Source organism: Equus przewalskii, chromosome 17 (assembly GCF_037783145.1).
Source record: "Equus przewalskii isolate Varuska chromosome 17, EquPr2, whole genome shotgun sequence".
NCBI classification, from domain to species: domain Eukaryota; kingdom Metazoa; phylum Chordata; class Mammalia; order Perissodactyla; family Equidae; genus Equus; species Equus przewalskii.
The window spans coordinates 47496161-47515211 of NC_091847.1; the positions used below are offsets into that span (position 1 = coordinate 47496161).

At 39.3% G+C, this 19051-nt stretch overlaps 1 protein-coding gene across 5 annotated transcripts in view; it reads right to left on the bottom strand.

Annotated features, from left to right (window-relative positions):
- STK39 (serine/threonine kinase 39) overlaps positions 1 to 19051 on the bottom strand; it is a 278661-nt gene that overhangs the window by 203643 nt on the left and 55967 nt on the right. For all 5 annotated transcript variants that reach the window (XM_070580065.1, XM_070580064.1, XM_070580067.1 and 2 more), the window contains exons 3-5: positions 5560 to 5668; positions 2300 to 2441; positions 801 to 856 (exon numbers count right to left, since the gene is read on the bottom strand). In XM_070580065.1, coding sequence (XP_070436166.1) covers positions 801 to 856; positions 2300 to 2441; positions 5560 to 5668 — 307 coding nt within the window. The remainder of the gene's footprint in view (positions 1 to 800; positions 857 to 2299; positions 2442 to 5559; positions 5669 to 19051) is intronic.

The window sequence follows — 19051 nt, forward strand, 5'->3', positions numbered from 1 at the left end:
AACAGAAGCAAGACCAGAGATTCTCACCAAGGATGTTGCTAGGACATGCTGCTATTTATATTTAATGCCTGGAAGCCAGAAGCCTACACGCCCTGCAATGACAGGAACAGTCCAGGACAGGGAAGGACTGTCCAGCCAAAAATGTCAAAAGCAGTGATGGCTGAGCATTGCTGAGACAGACCTTCACGGACATGGGTTAAAACAAGAGTTCACGTGGACATGGCTACGTTTTATCCCAGGCCTTTCAGGAACTCTAGAAGCAAGAACAGAATGAGAGGTTCTGCACATAGAAGGATGCATTCACTCAGCAACCATCCTGCATCGGCACGCCCACCATCTGTCAAGAAACAGCCACGTAGGGTCAGATTGAAGAGCAAAATAAGCCCTAGCTTCTAAGAGTCCACTATCCTTTCAGCCACCTCTTCAGAGATAAAGGTTTTAAATTAATGTGTACAATGCTTTAAACTTTCAAACTCATCCAAAAACTCGCAAAAGTGCTTTTCTTGCAGTTATATAAATATCGCCATTATTCAATGTGAAAGGTGGAAAATATAATAAAATTAAAAGTAAAATTGCTCTTCATCAAAAGGCTATGTACTAAAATAGCATTATTTATAGGATGATCTAACAAAGACCTATCAAAACAAGAGGAAAAATGTTCTGCCTCAGACCCAAATATTCTCTAACGGGGCAGCCCAGATGCATTCTTAAAACAGATTACACGCATTTATTCATTTCTTAGGAACGATTCTGCAACACTTCCGTAAACAAGCAAAGAATTTTATCTTTATCAGCTTTACCTGCTATTTGTACCGAACCATCCTCGCCCAGAAGGATATTACCAGCTTTCAAATCTCTACGAGAAAAAAAATGGAGAATGAATTGTGGTGTATAGACACTATATTACATTAATTCACCCAGGAAGATTTTAAAACACATCATATAATGCAGCTGGTTTGACATAATTACTATTTTATAAAATTAAAGTTTCATCACAGGTTTTGAAAGTTACAAGGGTCCACTGTGACTTTATAGTTTGCTCCTAGGGGGTGGTTAGGATTTAGGTAACAAATATTTTATGTGAAATCATCATCCAGCTTTACTTAAACCACTAGTGAGTAGATTCTTTAGTTTATCTTACAGAGTTAGAGATTATCCATCACCTCGCAACATCATCACTTTATTAAGAGTTAAAGCCCACTCCATGTAAAGCTGTTCTACTTCCACTTAAATTTGCCTGCGGTGCGATTCCAAATTAGTCCCATCAGCCTCGTAAACAATGGATTTGCTCAGTCTCTGCTCTGGGGAGATACTAATTATAAACACTAATTATGATATTCTATAGCACATTTCTTCACTCTATAGAAGTCTTACTATTTAAAAAAGAAAAATGATGGAGCTGACCCAGTGGCCTAGTGGTTGAGTTCGGTGCACTCTGCTTCAGGAGCCCAGGTTCCATTCCCAGGCATGGACCTACACCACTTGGTAGCTGCCATGCTACAGCAGTGACCCACATACAAAATAGAGGAAGATTGGCAACAGATGTTAACTCAGGGCAAATCTTCCTCAAGCAAAAAGAGGAAGATTGGCAACAGATATTAGCTCAGGGCCAATCTTCCTCAGTAAAAAAAAAAAGAAAGAAAGAAAAAAAGAAATATGACAATTTATAAGTTTGATTTCTAAAGGAATATTTTTTCTAATTATTGAAATATATAGTAGATATCATTTAGTATATACCTCACTTATACAATATTAGTTTTACTAGTAAATGGTTATTTATTTGCAACTATTCCTAAAAGCCCAAGTAGTACTAACCCATTTGAAACATCAAGCACTCATATTCTATGCTGTTTGGCTATTTAAGGAAGTAGCATTTTATGTCATAAAAGAAGATGAACTTAGTGCCTCCTCCTTCCCTCTCACCTCATGTCAAAAATCATTAACCTATTACGATGTTTGGAACAGTTCTGCCTGTACTAGACGTTTAGAGATGCTATCCAGTTCGACTGAGCACACTTCAAGAGTAGTATGTTCACTGACTTCTTTAATGAGCCCACTCAGTACTTTTATATTCTGTTCTTATTTCAATGAAAGCAGATAAACCAATCCTGAGGATACCAATATAATTCATCAAAATTTATTGTCTTGTTTCTTCCTTAAGTACTTTTTTCCCATCTATTCGGCCTAAGTTAGAAATAATGTTGATACCTACCTGCAATATGTATTTCCTTAATATACTTTACAAACTAGGACTAAAGATACAAACAGCTGAATTTAAACATCTCTGCAGAAATCATACCTGTGAATCTGACCATTTCTGTGCAGATAGTCTAAGCCTTCCAAAACCTCTTTAAGAATTGTTGCTATTATCGCCTCTTCCAGAACCCCGTTCTTGTGTTCTCCTCGGTTGACGATGTATTTTATGATATCCAACATTGAACCTAAGGGGACGGACAGAAGAATTGAAAAGTTTGTGTAGACACCTTCACTACCTTTCCAGATAGGGCTCCACTACTGAGGAAATTAAACAGGAACAGCAAAACATGCTTTTTGTTCATTTAACACAAATATTCCCAAGACATACAAACAATTGCATGGCACAGGATGACCAGAAACACTACGTCCAAGTTTATAACAGCACTTTCAGTGTGAACTTAAGGAGAGGATTCTGGCTCAGGAACCAGAAGACTAGTCAGGGCCATTTCAGGATTGGTCCCTTTTCCCTAGACATACAATTGGTTACAGACTCAAAAGACGGTTCCAGATGTCTGAACTGAAAAAGAGGAACAGGAGGCCAGGAGAAAAGACAGCAGTGAACTGCTGAACACCGTCATTAACGTCTAGAGCACAGGCAGGAGCCGAGAAAAAAAGCATGCGCCTCTAGATCCTTGCTTATAACCAGAAGTCCTTCCTGTGACTTTAGGCCATCTTTATTTTCATTTACTTGATGCGTCATGTACTCACTTTTATAACAATGAAATAAATACACAGCCCTTTGTTACTATAAACAGATTAGTATCCTTGGCGCTGTGAATTCATGTTTCAACACATATTAATTAATATTCCAAATCTCTGGGTCATTTTAAAAGCTGTAATTACCTGAGGGTTCAACATTTCTGAGAAGTTAACAAATGGCTTACCTCAGGACCTGCATTTGGCTCGAGGCCCTCTGTGAGTAACTAAGAGGATTGAGTTTCCCCATGCAGTATTACTGCACCAGACCAGGCACCCACCCCTCCTGAAAAGACTGGATATGACTAAATATTAAAGAAAACAAATGCAAATCTTTTCCCCCTCAGAGAGAAACGAAACACCTCCTTACTCATTGACTCTTGGATTTTTGGATCATTTAGAAAACGAAACTCCCAAAAACATTTTATTTTTATCTTCTAAGGCTATACCACACCAGGCATGTATGCATTTCTGGCCTGCTGAAAGAAAACTGAGCAAGAGTCCACATTTGCCCACATTCTCCTCACCTGTGGAAAGCTGTTTAACACCTGTTCCTCTTACCTAAAGCCCAGGGAGACTAAATTAGATTCTTTTAAAAAGACAATGAAATTTTCTATCAAGTTCTCAGGAAAGGAGATGGGATAGTCTCAAGCTTATAAAAGGCTGAGATAAAAATAAAGAGAGGAAATAAAGTCCTCAGCTTGAACAGAATATTTGGGGCTATCCAGGGCCCCAGCTCACCAAGATTTCTCGTTTCCTCAGAGTTGGTGGAACCCCACAGGAAGAGATTAAGTTAAGGTCTTCTTATTGACACAGCACCAGCCACTGCAGAACCAAGCAGCAGTCCCCACACTCAACACTGCAGGCTGGCTCCAGCTAGGCTTCTTTTCTCTTTTTTTTTTCTCCTTTTTTTCTTCTCCTTTTTAATTAAAAATTAAAGTAGCCACTCAAGGAAACAGTGACTAATAGGATTGACAAGACTGGGAACAGAAATGAACTAAGCTCTCCCAGGCTCCCCATCGAGACCCACACAAGCAGACCCAAGGCAATTACAACACATTCATCATCTCATTTCTGGGCCTCTGCTTGATCGAAGACAGCTTCTTTTAAAAAAAAGTTAAAATGCCTCCCTGATTCAGCCTTAGCTGGAACTAGGTCTGCAGATGAAAATGGGCTTGACAATAGAAATTCTGCTATGTCACTTTTGGCTCCGTCCAGGCACCATGAAATGTTCTCCTCTGTTCCTACACCATACTTCATATCTCAGAAAGATATACAAACAGTGAGAGACATGGGTATGCTGAGTGGTACAAAGGAAATCACTTGGTCTTCCTAAGCTTCAATTTTCGGGGCCGTATAATGAAGGTGATAATATTTGCAGCATAGCATAGCTTTTAAGGCAACATGTCCTACACTCACAAATTCCCACACTAACAGTTACCATGTGTGTGGCCCTGAGCAAGCTGCTTAACTCTCTGGAGCTTTGGTGTACTTCCTGAAAAACAGGGATGGTGGCGTCAACCTGCCATTCAGAGTGTTGTCCAGGTTAAATGAAATAAGGTAAGTAAATTGCATTGAACAGGACCTAGTCAGAGAGCAAGTGTCCAGTAAAGTTAACGGTTATCATTATCATTCTTTCTCAACTAGTGATGTTAAAAGATTAAAAGAAATAAAATACAAGAATGTGAAGTTGCCTTATAAACCAAACTGTTAATGGCTTTTATAACTTCAGTGATCTGAGACTAGAGTGGGAAAGCTACTTCCCTTCCCATGTGCTAACCTAAGATGAAAATAGTGTCACTTCTGATCAACATGGCAAGCAAATAATTTAGCATGCAGAAATTTCTCCCCATTTCATTTGAAACAACATTTATTGAGCACCCCCAGGGTGCCAGGTTCAATGAGTTAGAAGTTCATTACACCGTGCTTTCCTCATGAAGTCCACAATCTAAATCTGCACTGTCCAATACCATAGCCGCTAGCCACTTGAGGTTATTTAAATATAAGCTAATTAAAATTGAATAGAAATTCAGTCCCTTAGTAACATTAGCCACAGGTCAAGTGTTCAAGAGCCACAGTAACTAGTAGAAAGTGGAAAGCACAGCTAAAGAACATTTCCATCATCACAGAACTTTTAATAAACAGCAATGAAATAATTCATTATATTGCAATATGTTAAGGACTTGAATAATATTAAAAACAAAGAGTTTAAAGAGGAAAGACTGATTAAATCTTTTGAAGAGAGGAAGGGGTGGCTGTAGAGAGGACGTAGCCTTTTAGGACTTAAGCACATGGAGAAGCACGGATAGACATCTAGGGCAGAGGAACAGCGCAGGGAGGGCACCGAGCCATCAGATGCAGAAGGTATTCGGTGAGCCTCCCCTACACCAGGAAGGCCAGGACAGTCTAGGAAGTTCAGCCGAACTGTGAAAGGCTTTGAGTAGCCATGTGAAGGTTCCTGGACTTTGTTCTTGAAGCAAATAATAAACCAAGCAAAGCTTTTAAATACGGGAGTAAGAAGATCAAATCTAGTTTTATGCAATATGCTTGGTCACACAAAAAGGAAAAAAAAAAACAAGCAAACAAACAATAACAAAACCCACTTACCTCCACTTAGTAATTTCATGACCAGCCAAAGTTCATCTTTAACCACAAAAGAGGTATAATAGGTCACTACGTTGGGATGGCTGCACTGACTCATGGCTTGAATTTCTTTCTATAAAAAGAGAAAAACATGATATAACATGATGGAGTGAAAATCGGGGAGCAAAACACAAGTGAACCACAGTTGAGTATCTGGGCACCTTTCATGCTTAAAAGCATACCTCAAGGGCTGCCTAAACCATGAGTGCGAAGAAGCTACATGAGAACTAACTCTCTCACCCTCATCATCAACTCATTAGAATTAGAAAGGCCTCTGCAGGTGACCATGGACCAACCACAGAACAGAGGAACTTCAAATCGGCATCATCACCCAGATACTGTCCGACTCTGCCAGCACAGGGCCCTGCCACGACTAAGTGCCTCCCAATGGAACTGAAGGCCATGACAGAGAGAGAAAAGCCTGAGTGAGCGATTAGGAGACCTGGGTCCTGGTGTCAGCCTGAACTCTGGTGGGTCTTAGCTCCTCCCTCATCCAAAGGGGGCCAAAAAAAAAAATGTTTCTGTTTCTCAGGACTGCTGTGATAGTAAATGAGAAAATACATATGAAAATGCTAGAGCATCATTTCCCAAACTATATTTCATGGTAGACATTCCATCAATGAAAAAAAAAGGCAGGGGAGTTGGCAGGTAATGTGAAATAAGCTTAGAAAATATCAGACACTGTATCGCACTCTAAGAGTCATGGGGAATATTAGTACTGTCAAGGGCTCTGAGAAGTCCTGCAGTAGATAAAGTGTCACCATTGAATCCATATTAACAATGCAGGAAGATAATGCTTCATATGCCAAGTTTAGGAAACTGCTGTGGAGAAAAACGTTTTCTATAAAGACATAAAACAACAAAGGTTTGAAATCAAACAAATGGGCAACTTCAATAAACCACATTTTTCTGCAATAGTCAAGTTCATATCGGTTTTGGATGGTTGTTTTAACTTATTGCCAGATGATTCTTATAAAGCTTCAGTCGAATACTAACCCTCAATCAAAGTTACCAGAACCACATTACTCACTCCCAAGGTGTTGTCCAAGAGCCACAAGAATAACTTAAGTCATCAAAGAAACCTCCTTTATGTTGTTATGCATTTATGATGAAAGAAAAGTATATTTATGCATCCTGTAAGTATTTTCAGTAATAATAAATGTCTAGTTAACTCTGAGTTAACTTAATGTTGCCCGACGAGAATATTCCAATTTGGGCTGAAATCTTTGCAGACCCAGTGTTACTTAATTCTCAAATTAACAAGACCCCAGTCAGATAACTTGGCCAAAATACTATGACACGTAACATATATACATACCTTGCTTTTGACCAAGGATAAACTAAGAAAATCACTAATTTTTCTAATTTCTCTTTATTATGTAACAACACTTAACCTTCCGCATTTCCCTCATCCATTAACTGATTACAGGTTTTCTAAATCTGACACTTTTCAATTCGGCAACTCCTGTCCTTTGAACAAGATCTGAAACCTGAGGTCCAGTTTCCATCTGTTTCTGATGTTAGGTTTTGATAGCCTAAGACACTTCTGAAGGGGAAATGGAACACTGCCCAGGCCACTCCTATTTCAAGTCACCAGCGTTTGCTCATTGTGTGGATGGCCCACTTTGAGGGCCAGCAGCATTAGGTAGGGTCCAGTTTAAGCTGATGTCCCTGTTGTTCACAGAAATCAGAATAACGCTTTTTGAAAGTATGTGTGCTCCACATTCTCACCATTTTATAGTCAACGTAAACAAATGCCTTCCTACTTTCTAACTCCAAACTTTCAAATCATTAATCAAAATGCAAATAAACAATCAATGCTCATATGAAAGGAAAATTTTTTTCATTGAAGCAAAGTTGGAACAGAGTCTGGAAAAACATGTTTTTTAGCCCTTTGCATTTAGATGGCTGGAATCACTTCCTATCTAGAGCATCAGGTTCTCAGACATCATAGTGAGCAAACTGGTGTGTGTGTGTGTGTGTGTGTGTGTGTGCATGATAGAGAGAGAGAGAGAAACTCTTTTAGAAAATCTATGGATATAACTTACCAAATTCTATCCCTCTGAAGTTTTGGGTCTTAGAGGTACCAGTTGGACATTTAAAGGTCCTGAGGATTTAAAGAAAAAAAAGGGGGACACAGATACCATCCCTACTAATACAACTCCAGGTGCAGTGTGAGGGCACATCAAAGAGGAGGTGGGGGACCTAGGAGTGGACTGGCGTCAGTCTGACCACTCAGCCCCATTCAGCTTCCAAGTAGCATCATTGCTCTCTTCACCACTTGGCAAGGGGGCCCCTATCCCCACTCCTACGCCATCCATTTTACTGCCCAGCCTTTCCACACAGCAGAGCCTCTAATGCTTAAAGACACAATGAAACCTGCCTTAGGAAAAAACACCAGTCACTCCGCCTTGGGATATGACCTGTGCTATCATTGAACCCCCATAATAAGTAATATTTCCACAAACAGGGTAGAAATACACTTAAAGAAAGAAGAACTAGGTGTTCTACCTACCTATCCAACACTTATTTTAGTTTATATATAGACTTTTTATTTAGTTGCCTTCTAGAGAGGTACAAAATTTATTCATTTTGTACCTGTTAGCATAGTTTGGCTATGGTCTGAATATTTGTGCCTCCCCAAAATCCATGTGTTGAAACCCTAACCTATAAGTGGATGGTATTAGGAGGCAGGTCTTTGGGAGGTGATTAGGTTACGAGGGTGGAACCCTCATGAATGAGATTAGTGCCCCTATGAAAGAGATCCCAGAGGGCTAGCTCGCCCCTTCTGCTACGCGAAGTAGTGAGGAGTGTGCAGTCTGGAAGACCGCCACCAGCTGACCACGCCGGCACCCTGATCTCAGACTTCCATCCTCCAGAACTATAAGGAATAAATTTCTGTTGTTTGTAAGCCACCTAGACTATGGTATTTTGTTACAGTAGCCCAAACATATATTTTTTATATTTTATATTTTGAAAACTATAAATATTTCTTGAATCAAACAGCATTTCCACAGAACTACCCCTTCCATTTCTTTTCAAAAGAGTGATGATGGTTGCTACTTGAATCCTTCCTTGGTAAGTCTATCAACAAATTATCCTAACTTTTCCCAATGCCCTAACTTCACTCATACGGGTAGGCAAAGCCATTTATTCTTTTTTCCTTTTTCTCCCCAAAGCCCCCCGGTACATAGTTGTATATTCTTCGTTGTGGGTCCTTCTAGTTGTGGCATGTGGGACGCCGCCTCAGCGTGGTTTTATGAGCAGTGCCATGTCCACGCCCAGAATTCGAACTGACGAAACACTGAGCCGCCTGCAGCGAAGCACGCGAACTTAACCACTTGACCACGGGGCCAGCCCCAAAGCCATTTATTCTTAAACATATTCATTTGTTCCTGTCCCTAAACATGACAAAAGGATTGCCCAAAGATGAATAAATGGACATGATAAAAAAACCTCTTTATCCAATTCTTCCTAGAGAATGAATAGGTTCTAATACTCTATTCCCCGTAATTAGGACATAATCCATGTAAGAAGTGGGATCTAGAGCAGTGCTTCTCAAACTTGAATGTGCATAGAGATCAACTGCGGACCTTGTGAAAATGCATATTCTGATCTGGAAACCTGGGGTGAGGCCTGAGATTCTGCACTTCCAACCGGCTTCCAACTGATACCAATGCTTCAAGTCAGGAACCCAGACTTTGAGTGGCAATGCAGTAGAAGGCAGACAGAGAGGCACTCAGGAGGAGAGACTGTGAAAGGAAAGAGCACAGAGGGCCGCAATGAAGGGGATGAGGTTAGAAGGCCTGAGCAGGAGAGCAGGCCCAGGGGCACCACCTAGCTGAGTCTGACCTTAAGAAAGGGGTAGGAAGCAAAGTTGGAAATACGGGAGACTGTAGTGTTTGTGTTCTGAATTTCACAACTATGGGAAAGGGTAAAAAAAAAAAAAAACCCAAGGGGAGAAAAAAACATGAGGTCAAAGTTGGAAGAACTCACAGAACTCTGAAATCCAGGCAACACATTTGCCAAAACTATAGTCAAGGAATATAACACAGTGGCTCCCTTGGAAGTCTAGTGAAATAAGACCCAGACATGTCATCCAGCGCCAAACCAGGCTATGGCACAGTAGTTAATCTTCCCTGTGGCTTAAAGAGCTGGATCTCCTCATGCAGCTTCATCTGAAACACATCACAAGTGAAATTTCACAAGAGTGGGAAAACCAACCCAAACGCGGGAGCAAGTAAAAAGCCTTTCCATCTGCTAAGACTGAAGTGGCAGCCACAGCAGCATCCCTCTGCTGGGAGCAACGCAGGCAGAAGACAGATCAGAGGGACTCCCACACACCGCTGCTGCACCAGCCCAGCCAAATTCACCAAACAAGGGCATGATCTAGGCCTCTCATATGGGACAAATGAGGTTTGGTGGGGGATACGAAAAACACAGAATACCCTACCCTGAAAATATGATGGGTTGGGTGGAAAACAACAAAAACCTGGGAAAATGCAAAAAAAAAACTGTTTAAATATTCATGAGGGATTTTCTAGTACTACTATGTAGCATTTGTGTCCCCCCCCAAAAAAATCATTACTCCTATAAATAGTACTGAGGACAAGCAGGCACTCTGATTAACAGGGATGTGACCCACAACGAGCCACAGAGAGAAGGGCTATACTGTAAGACACAGCTGGCTTTGCAGCTTGGCTATGCCACTGACCAGCTGGATCACCTGGGCAGGTTATCCACTGTCTTCGAGCCTCAGTCTCTCTAAAAGGAGCTTAATAATGCCATCTACAGAGGATTGTCATGAAATATGTGAAATGAGATCTATAAAACTCCTAGCTGAACGCCCAGCACATAACACAAATGTTAAAAGTCTCAGTTCCTCCTTTGCATGTAAGCATACCCACATTGATCACTGATCTCAAGGGTCCCAAGTTCCTAACTAAGCCTCAAAGGTAAAGACAGACCCTGGCAGCAGCACCCACCTTCTCCTACAGAAACATTACCTACCATGCTCTGCCTGCTCTGCTGCCTCAGGGAGTGTCCCAGAACACATGTATAGGTCACCGGGCTATGAATTTTCAGCTTCATTCCTGAATCTACATTGTCCCTACCTGTGTTTTTCCTAATTCTGTCACCCTGTGTTTAATTTATCACCTTGCCATACTTCAGGCACCCTGGTATGCTGCCTCAAAGCCTTCTGGAATAAGGAGCCTAAACATATACTTATGCAAGGGGTTCAGAACAAAGAGAAATAAAAAAGAGTTTGAAGATATAAGAATGAGGAAAAGGCTAAAGCCTAGTTTTTCTTGTCCCAAAGACCCCGAGATTCACAAAGCACTAAAAGGAAAGATTTCCTTACTGAAAGGGAACAGTTTAAATGGATTCTGAATTCGAAATATGAAACTATACTTAAACAAATTAGCATATTTTCACAACTTATGTAAATCCTAAATAAATCCTTCTTTATCTGGTATTGGTGGCAAAATATCCAACTCAGGCTTAGTTAAGAAATCAAACGTACTCAAGCTCCAACATCATGTGCAGCTAAATGAGAGGAGACGCTGTTTCTAACTTTATTCCCAAGCAACAGTTCTCAACCTTGGCTGTGCACTCAAATCGCCTGGGGAGCTTTAAAAAATACCAATGCCTGGATCCCAGCCCCAGGGACGCTGATTTAGATTGGTTTAGGATACAGCCTGGGAAGGAAAATTTTCAAAAGCTCCCAGGTGATTCTAATGTGCAGCCAAGGTTGAGAACCAACTGCTTTCAAGCCAAGCATGGAGAGGCATTATTCTTTCAGAGAAATGCTGAGAGAAACATCTAGCTCCCAGGCACATTTCCACACTGCAACTTAATCTAAGAAGGAAAAAGTATAAATGATCTACAAATACTATCAAATGAAACATACACTTCCAAATGCAAGATATAACCAAATACGTCTTTCAAATGCATGCAACACCCTCCAAGCATTTAAAGAATTCCTTAAAGGACATGACGGTAACTGGTAAATAAAAACTCTTTTCAAAAAGTCGTTCTCCAGCTCTCACTTCCATAACATCGGCATCATTAGGAAGGCTAACCTAACCAATCTTCATAAATAACCCAATACTTTAAGTAGCATAATTTTTTTAAAAAGAAAAAGAAAAACATTAATGATTTCAAAAGTCAGCCAAGAAATGGAAGAAAAAGATTGACAAAGCTCTTATAAGAGCAGTGAATTTTCCTAGACTCTCATTTTCAATCATGAAAAATGTCACTGTGAGATTCTTTTTAATTATAAAAAGTTACATACCACATATGCAGCAAACTCTTGCCTCTTTTAGAATAAGAGTATCAATAGGAAAATCCTACTCAAGGAAGAGTAAGTCAAATATTCTGACTTGTACCACCTACAAAAGAATCAACGAATGTCCCTTGCCAATTGGTTTTGTAGTTATTTTCATATGATTTCATATCTGTGTTTATCCAAGTACAGTCCAATTAAAGGCAGGATTAGAACTGGGAAAAGTCTAGATATTTTGAAGACAGGGAACCATTTTTTAAAAATTTAGGAAAAGGGAAGCATGAATTCTGTGATAGCCTTAATCAGTGTTTGTTCAGAAGTATTTAAAACTAGAGAGAGCAGCTATAAAAGGTAAAGTGTCCTGGGAGTTGGTGGTCTGGAAAATCCCTCAAAATCGGCAGGGAAATCACAATGGGTAAATGTCTACTTGCTGAGAGAAGAGAATGTACATCCCAGGGCCTACGCGCTTGGTTATGATGTCACAAAGTTGGGTACTCTGCAAAAACTGTCTAAAAAAATAAAGAATTTTGCATGGAAATGTAGAAGCCGCTAGTATAGGTATTTTCTTCAAAAGAAACAAGGAGAGGGAAGAAAGCAAAGAATAAAAGAGTGATGTTGAAATACTATAGGAAAATTCAATGGGGAAGCGCCATTTTCTTTCAGAATTGGCTAAAAAAGTTCTTCAGCAAATGGTAATAAGAATGCCTTATGGGTTCTGAAGGCACTTAGGTTGGCCATTATGAACTCTGAATAAGGCTCAGCTATCAACAAGTGTGGTTTGATCATTTAATTGTCTATGATTGAAAGTACTGAAAAAAGTAACATCGAGAACTGCATTAAAAACAAAACATGAAGAATTTTTGTGTCAGCCAATTTATGCTGCTGGAAACCTCCAGACCAACCTTCAGCACTGCTGCTGTATTTGGCTTCATCACCAAAAGATGAGAATGTGAGGTGAAATGTGTCTTGTTCTTTTTTGTGGTGTCCCGTGTCCCACGCCTGGGAACATTCTGCAGTCTAGGGTTCTGCCAGGAACAATCCTCTTGCAAAAGTGGCAGAAACCTTGCCTAACACTCTCCAAACTTCTCCCTGAGTACTTCAGAGTCTTTCTTTTTCAGCAGCAGCCTAATTAATTGTGTAAATAACCAAACCGAAATAAGAAAGAAGATAACGTAGGAAAGAACAAAAGTATGTGTCTCAACCCAAGCAACGACCTTCTCCAGGAGTCTGTGAGGGTGGCAAAAGTGAGATGAAAAAAAAAAAAATAAGACGTAACTGAAGTTGTACTGAATTTGGGAATGTTTTACTCATTTTTTCCTACTGTGAAAATGAGTATGTGCTGGGTCTCTTTGTTACTGAGCCCATGCAAGTCCAGAAATATAAGTGTCCTTGCAACATTAATTTCTGCTTACTTTTTGAAAAAAGAAAATGAGATGTTAAACATTTTAGCAAGCCATTTCTAGCAAATATGTAAGAACACTTAAAAATAAATTCAATTAGTATATTTAATTATCTGAATCAACTATGAGATAACTCTTAAATTTGGCGTTCCAGAAACGAAAATTTTCTCCAACCAAATCATACATATTCCTAAGCTAATGTAACTTTGGAGCTGTAAAAATAAATTAGTTTTGCATAGATATGGTATTTATTCTCTAATTTGTTAAAAATATATGTCCTCAAAATATCCAAAAATTTCCCATTTCTAATCCTGCCCTCAATTGGACTATACTTGGGCAAATACAAACACCAAGTCATATGAATATAATTACAAAGCTAAGTGGCAAGGGACAAATGAGAGTACAAAATTTAATGTGTGAGACCTGAAATGCTCAAAATAGTACCACTTTCAGTGAAGTAGGCTTGCATTTTAATGCCATCCCCTACAAGAAACAGCCAAATGCAATTTGTTACCACGTATGATGAGGAATGAGCTGGGATATGAATAATTAATTCACTAATTAGAAAATTCTTCAGTTCAAAAAGAATGGAAAAATACTTTCATTGATACAATAAAAAAAACCACACATTACAGCTTCCAGCTTTTTAAGCTGATGTCCTCAAACTAGAATAATTTTTTTCTACAATAAACAAGATTTGCAAAACTATCAACATAATTACAGAGATTAGGTAAAACAGTGCAAAAAGGGGTTTTTTAATTTTTTTAAATCTCAATTAAAAGGAAAAGAAACACTTCTGCCTAGAGGAACGGCTCAGAGGTCCGCAAACGTCATAATCTAATTTTAAAAAGATGAAAGAAGCCTGTGTCAGATAATGGTTAGGGGATAACTAAAGTCTTCTCTCAAATGACCATTAGGCAAAGTGAATATCTGGAGCTCTGTTCTCCAAAATAATCTATAAATCATAGCTAATTCATGCCTCTGAAGAGAAGGAAGGAAGAGAGGGAGAGAGGGGAAAGGCAGGGGGAGTAAGGAGGGAACAGCAGATCAAGAGAAATGAGAAATAATCAACAAAATAACACTACAGCATAAAGCAAAATAAGGGCAGTGGCTTTGCTCTGAGGAATGAGATCTCTTGACTTATCTATGAACATTAATAAGATAGAGTAAAATACCTTTATAAAGATAATACAGGAAGAGAAGGACATACGCCAGAATTTTCCCAGTTCGAGACTGAGAAACTCTTTCACTAGTTATACAGGAGAAACAGATGGCACACCGTGTACCCAAATCTATGAATTTACAGTGGATTTTTATTGTTACGCCACAATACCGGAGTGACTTGACTCTAAATTATAAAGCCTAATTTGCTAGTAATTAGTGTTTTTGTTCAAGTGATTTTTAAAAAGCAATTTCGTTAAAGGAATTAATTTTTAAATACAAAGAATCATAGAACTCTGGTCATGATAATAAATCTTTGCCATCAAGTATGATTCCTTATTGAACCAACAGGGAGACTGAGGATCAGAGGTGAAACCAATTGGGCCAAAGTCGCTAATCCTAGTGAAGCGCGCAGGCCCTGTGAGCCAGGGAGCTCTTTTCCCTCCACCACAAGTTTCAGCACTCATCATGTTTGTGTAGCCACTGCTTTTTGAAATGACTTTGCTCACATTTGTCAGTCATTGCAAGCTAAAATATTTTAACGATCATTATACATTATTTCATAATCTAATCGCTTAACTAGATGTTCTCTTTCTTTCATTTCTTTCTCTTTAAAGAAATAAGCACTTGGCCTGGCCCCAGGGCCATGATTTCTCCTTTACATACAGTTGTCCCACCCCTAGGAATTAAACTGTAAGCTTGGACGGCACTGATGAATGGGAAGGAATAAGAAAATGCTACTCAGTTTTCTGTGACCAGCTACCAAAAACAGACTGAAAATAGGAGAACGCAAGTCTAGAGGAAAAAATTGAGAAGGATACAGATTACAGTCTAAAAATCAGAAAGTCAAGTACGGTGATGAACCACAATGTTCATCAAGCCTTGGGTAAAAAGAAGGGAGAGTAGCCTGAAGCGTGGAAAAAGTGGGTTTTAGGATAAATAAAAGGAAGGACCGTTCACATTTATGAAATCCATTGTCACCTGGTGATGGAGACTAAAAAGACAGATGACTTCAGAAGAAGCAGATTAATTCTTCAGTCATGTAATAGATTTTAAGGGAAGCCAAGTGTGCCCTCAAGTAGCATCCCTAACCTTTGAGGTTGACCACAAACCGGAGAACCAAGCTCTCTCACAAAACCTCAAGGCCATCTTCACATAGAATATATTAGTCTGCAGGACAGTGGGTCAGACTCATTTGGCAAGTCTTAAATTCCTATTGGAAAGCAAGAACTGCCTCAATGGACTACACATCAGAGAACCTAGCAATCTGCTAAACCATTTCCAGACAAACAGAGGAAAAGGTGCAGAAAGATACCCCTAGCTCAAAAAACCTCACCAATCCAACACAAAAATGAAGACTCCTTTACGAGTTCAAGCGCTCCCCATGGAACATGAACTCTCTTTGTCTTCCCATCACCTAAGTCAGTGCCTAGCATCTAGTGGGTTTAATAATTATGGAGTTAACAAGTTCTGCTCCAAAACTACAAATATCTCCAAGAGGGTGTTAAACTAATTATAATCAGTCATTCACATCTCTGTAGAATTAACAAATACGGGGTGAACAACTAATACAGGATTAACAAATCTCAGAAATTATCAAAGCATTTAAGTTGGGATGGTCAGGAATAGAGAACAGACCAGTAACACCCCCTTAGCTCCTCAAAAATTAACCACCAACATCATCATACCTAGAGAGATTAAGATATAGTTAAAGGCCAAAGTCTAAAACATACGTGCAAATTTAACAGCATGCATAGAAAATAATTAGTTAAGATGAATTAAATGCCATTCATGTGATGCCAAGGAAAACATTTATTCTAGGGTATTCTAATCTAATTGCTATCAAATTTTCAGTAAGCACCTACCTTTGTTCTCCCATATACACACCCAAAACTCATCCTTTTTATGGGCCTAAACACAATGTAGGAACTCATTAAGTATTCACCAAGCTAATTAATGTATATTAGACATGAAACCAAATTATCTTTGAGGAATATGACAATGCCCATTTTAACAGTATGAATTTTATTTAAATTACCAATTATTTAGCACCAATGAGCTCATCTAACATTTTTTTTCTTCTCTTCATTCTCAGAGAAGCTGGCACTGGAATTAACACTTTGCTCGAGAAATCATGAAATCACTTGAATCTTTCTTCAGCAAAACCTGGAACAAACTCATGATCGGAGGAAAATCTACTGATAGCCTCCAACACACAAAGAAGCACAGTCCACGGCCAGTTGTCCAAAGCTGTTCTGTGCCATCAGATCTGACCTCTGTGTGTAAATGCCACCTTACTATGGGAGTCGGGGTATAGCGGGTAGAGACAGGGCAAAAAGTAGGGGGTGGGAAGTGACACAGTTTCAGCAGGGGAAGCCAATGTTCCAACAGCCAGCAAATAGTTGATAATTGTGACTTCTATGACATAACACTCTCACAAGATAAGGATTCCAGTAACCATTGTTTCTTGTAAGAACAATGGCTTCCAGTTAACACATGGCGCAGTTTGTGAAATGATGCAGAGCACTGACCTGTATATAACACACACACACATGGAATTAAAGGATTATTAGGATACCGGATGTCCAAACACTGCCAAACTGTGAACCCACAGAGATAATAAAAGTGTGAGCAACAGCAGTATTAGAAATGGAAAGGATTACAGCAACTTTACTCCACACAATCTCACGTACCAAAAGCTAGGCCAAAAGACCAGGCAACACTGGGTGGCCTATACTGTGAGTTCCATTTCTTTTTGTTTGTAAAGGACCTGAGAGTAGGACATCCTAAAGAACCACAGCCATTCCCATCTCTAGGCATACCAAGACATCAAAAATTCGACGGTTCAAGATTAAGGAAAGATCAAAGCAATAAATCAATATACATTTTAAATGAAAAATAGATAACTATGCATATATTCTATAGTCCATTAATACAACATGGGCATTAAGGAGGAAAAGAAGAATGAGAGAAATAAATTAACTGCTAATAAGCAATCTCATAAATCCCAAGACCTCAGATTGACAGAGCCAAACACAAAGTCATAAAGCACATGTCCTTGCACCGACAGTTCTGCCTAAATTACAGCACCTCCAAATGACACTGCTGTGCTTCCTGGTCCCAGGGAAACAGAAGAAAGAGCCTAGAAAAACAGTCTCCCTGCTGACCTCCACTTGGGCCCTTACACAGCTACCATCACTGGCAGCGGAGTGCTGATAAAAAGCCAGCAGAGGGAAAACATAGAGGCTTTGGGCAACTGCAGGCTTGGTAAAGACCAGAGACCACAGCATGGGCCCAGAAAGCTGGTTCCAGAACTGTTAGACTCAAGTACACACAAGCTTTATACATATTCTGTACATATAAATATTCTCCTAGTGGCGAAATGATGGCTGTGAGACCTCCAACAAAGCACCACAATCAAATACAACTATCATGGGGAAATTCTTCAGTGATATTTCCAAACACTACAAAAGTTTAAATCTATACTCCAAATCTTAAAAAAAAAAAATTAATGTATTCTTAGTATAGCCACAGAATTCGAGGTCTCCTAAAGGGATCTCAGAGATCTTCCAATTCAACTCTCTTTTAAATAGGGCAGAGCTGTTAGGTAATTTGATTAGAGTTAAAAAAGCAAGCTAGTGGCAGAAGCAGGACCCAACTCTCCCCACAGTTTGTTCAGTGCCTTTTCCACTCAGGGAAAGTGACCTTGAAAACTGGTCAGATGACAAAGGCATGATTTTATTGGTCACCACGATAGCAAGCAACAGAAGTGTGCAATCATAATATCAGTAAGAACAAAGCACAGCAGAGATTTTGAAGAGGGTAAAAGCCTTAAATTTATGCAAATTTTTGGGGGGGGGGGAATTAACATTAACTTGAGGAAGCCCTTACTTTCATCTGAGTTTTAGAAGGCAGTCTGTTATTTCATTCCCCGTGAAATCTACGCCCTGTGTAGCCTAATTTAAAATGTAAGGCCAAACAGATCTGGAAAAGTACAGCTTTACCCTTGTACTTAATTTATACTATAGCGTACTGTAATTAAGCCTGAAATAAAAGCTATATTCTGAGTAAAGACAAAAAGCCCTTGTTAATGGCATTCCATTCCCAATGTAGAACGTAACAAAGCCTTCTTCATCTGGAGCCAACTGTCATTATACTTTGTAGCTTGTATGGAGCTATTGGACTAATATTTGCACTGGGATTAGAGTTGGGATAACCAATCAGTTAACTCCTCCACTGCAGTTTTCTATTATCCTCAAATAAATGGCCAAAAGGAAAAAAAGAAAATTGGCAAGCAGAACGACAACTATATTTATGAGATTAAACTCTGAAACCCTTCACAGTTTGCTGGGCAACTAATAACCATTTGCCAAGCAGTTTATTTAATAATGAGTCAGTTAAGCCAAAAGCAAATGTTCCTTCAACCGTCCAACGCTACCTCAGTCATATCCACACTGACAAGCTCCAATTATTTCTGCAATGTACTTCATTTAGAATAAGAGGCACAAGTTGCCATGAACGAAAAACTATTCTTATTAGCCAAATACAAGTTACCCTGAAATATTTTGAATAACTGAAATTTGTAGGTGATTTTGCAATTTATGAAAAC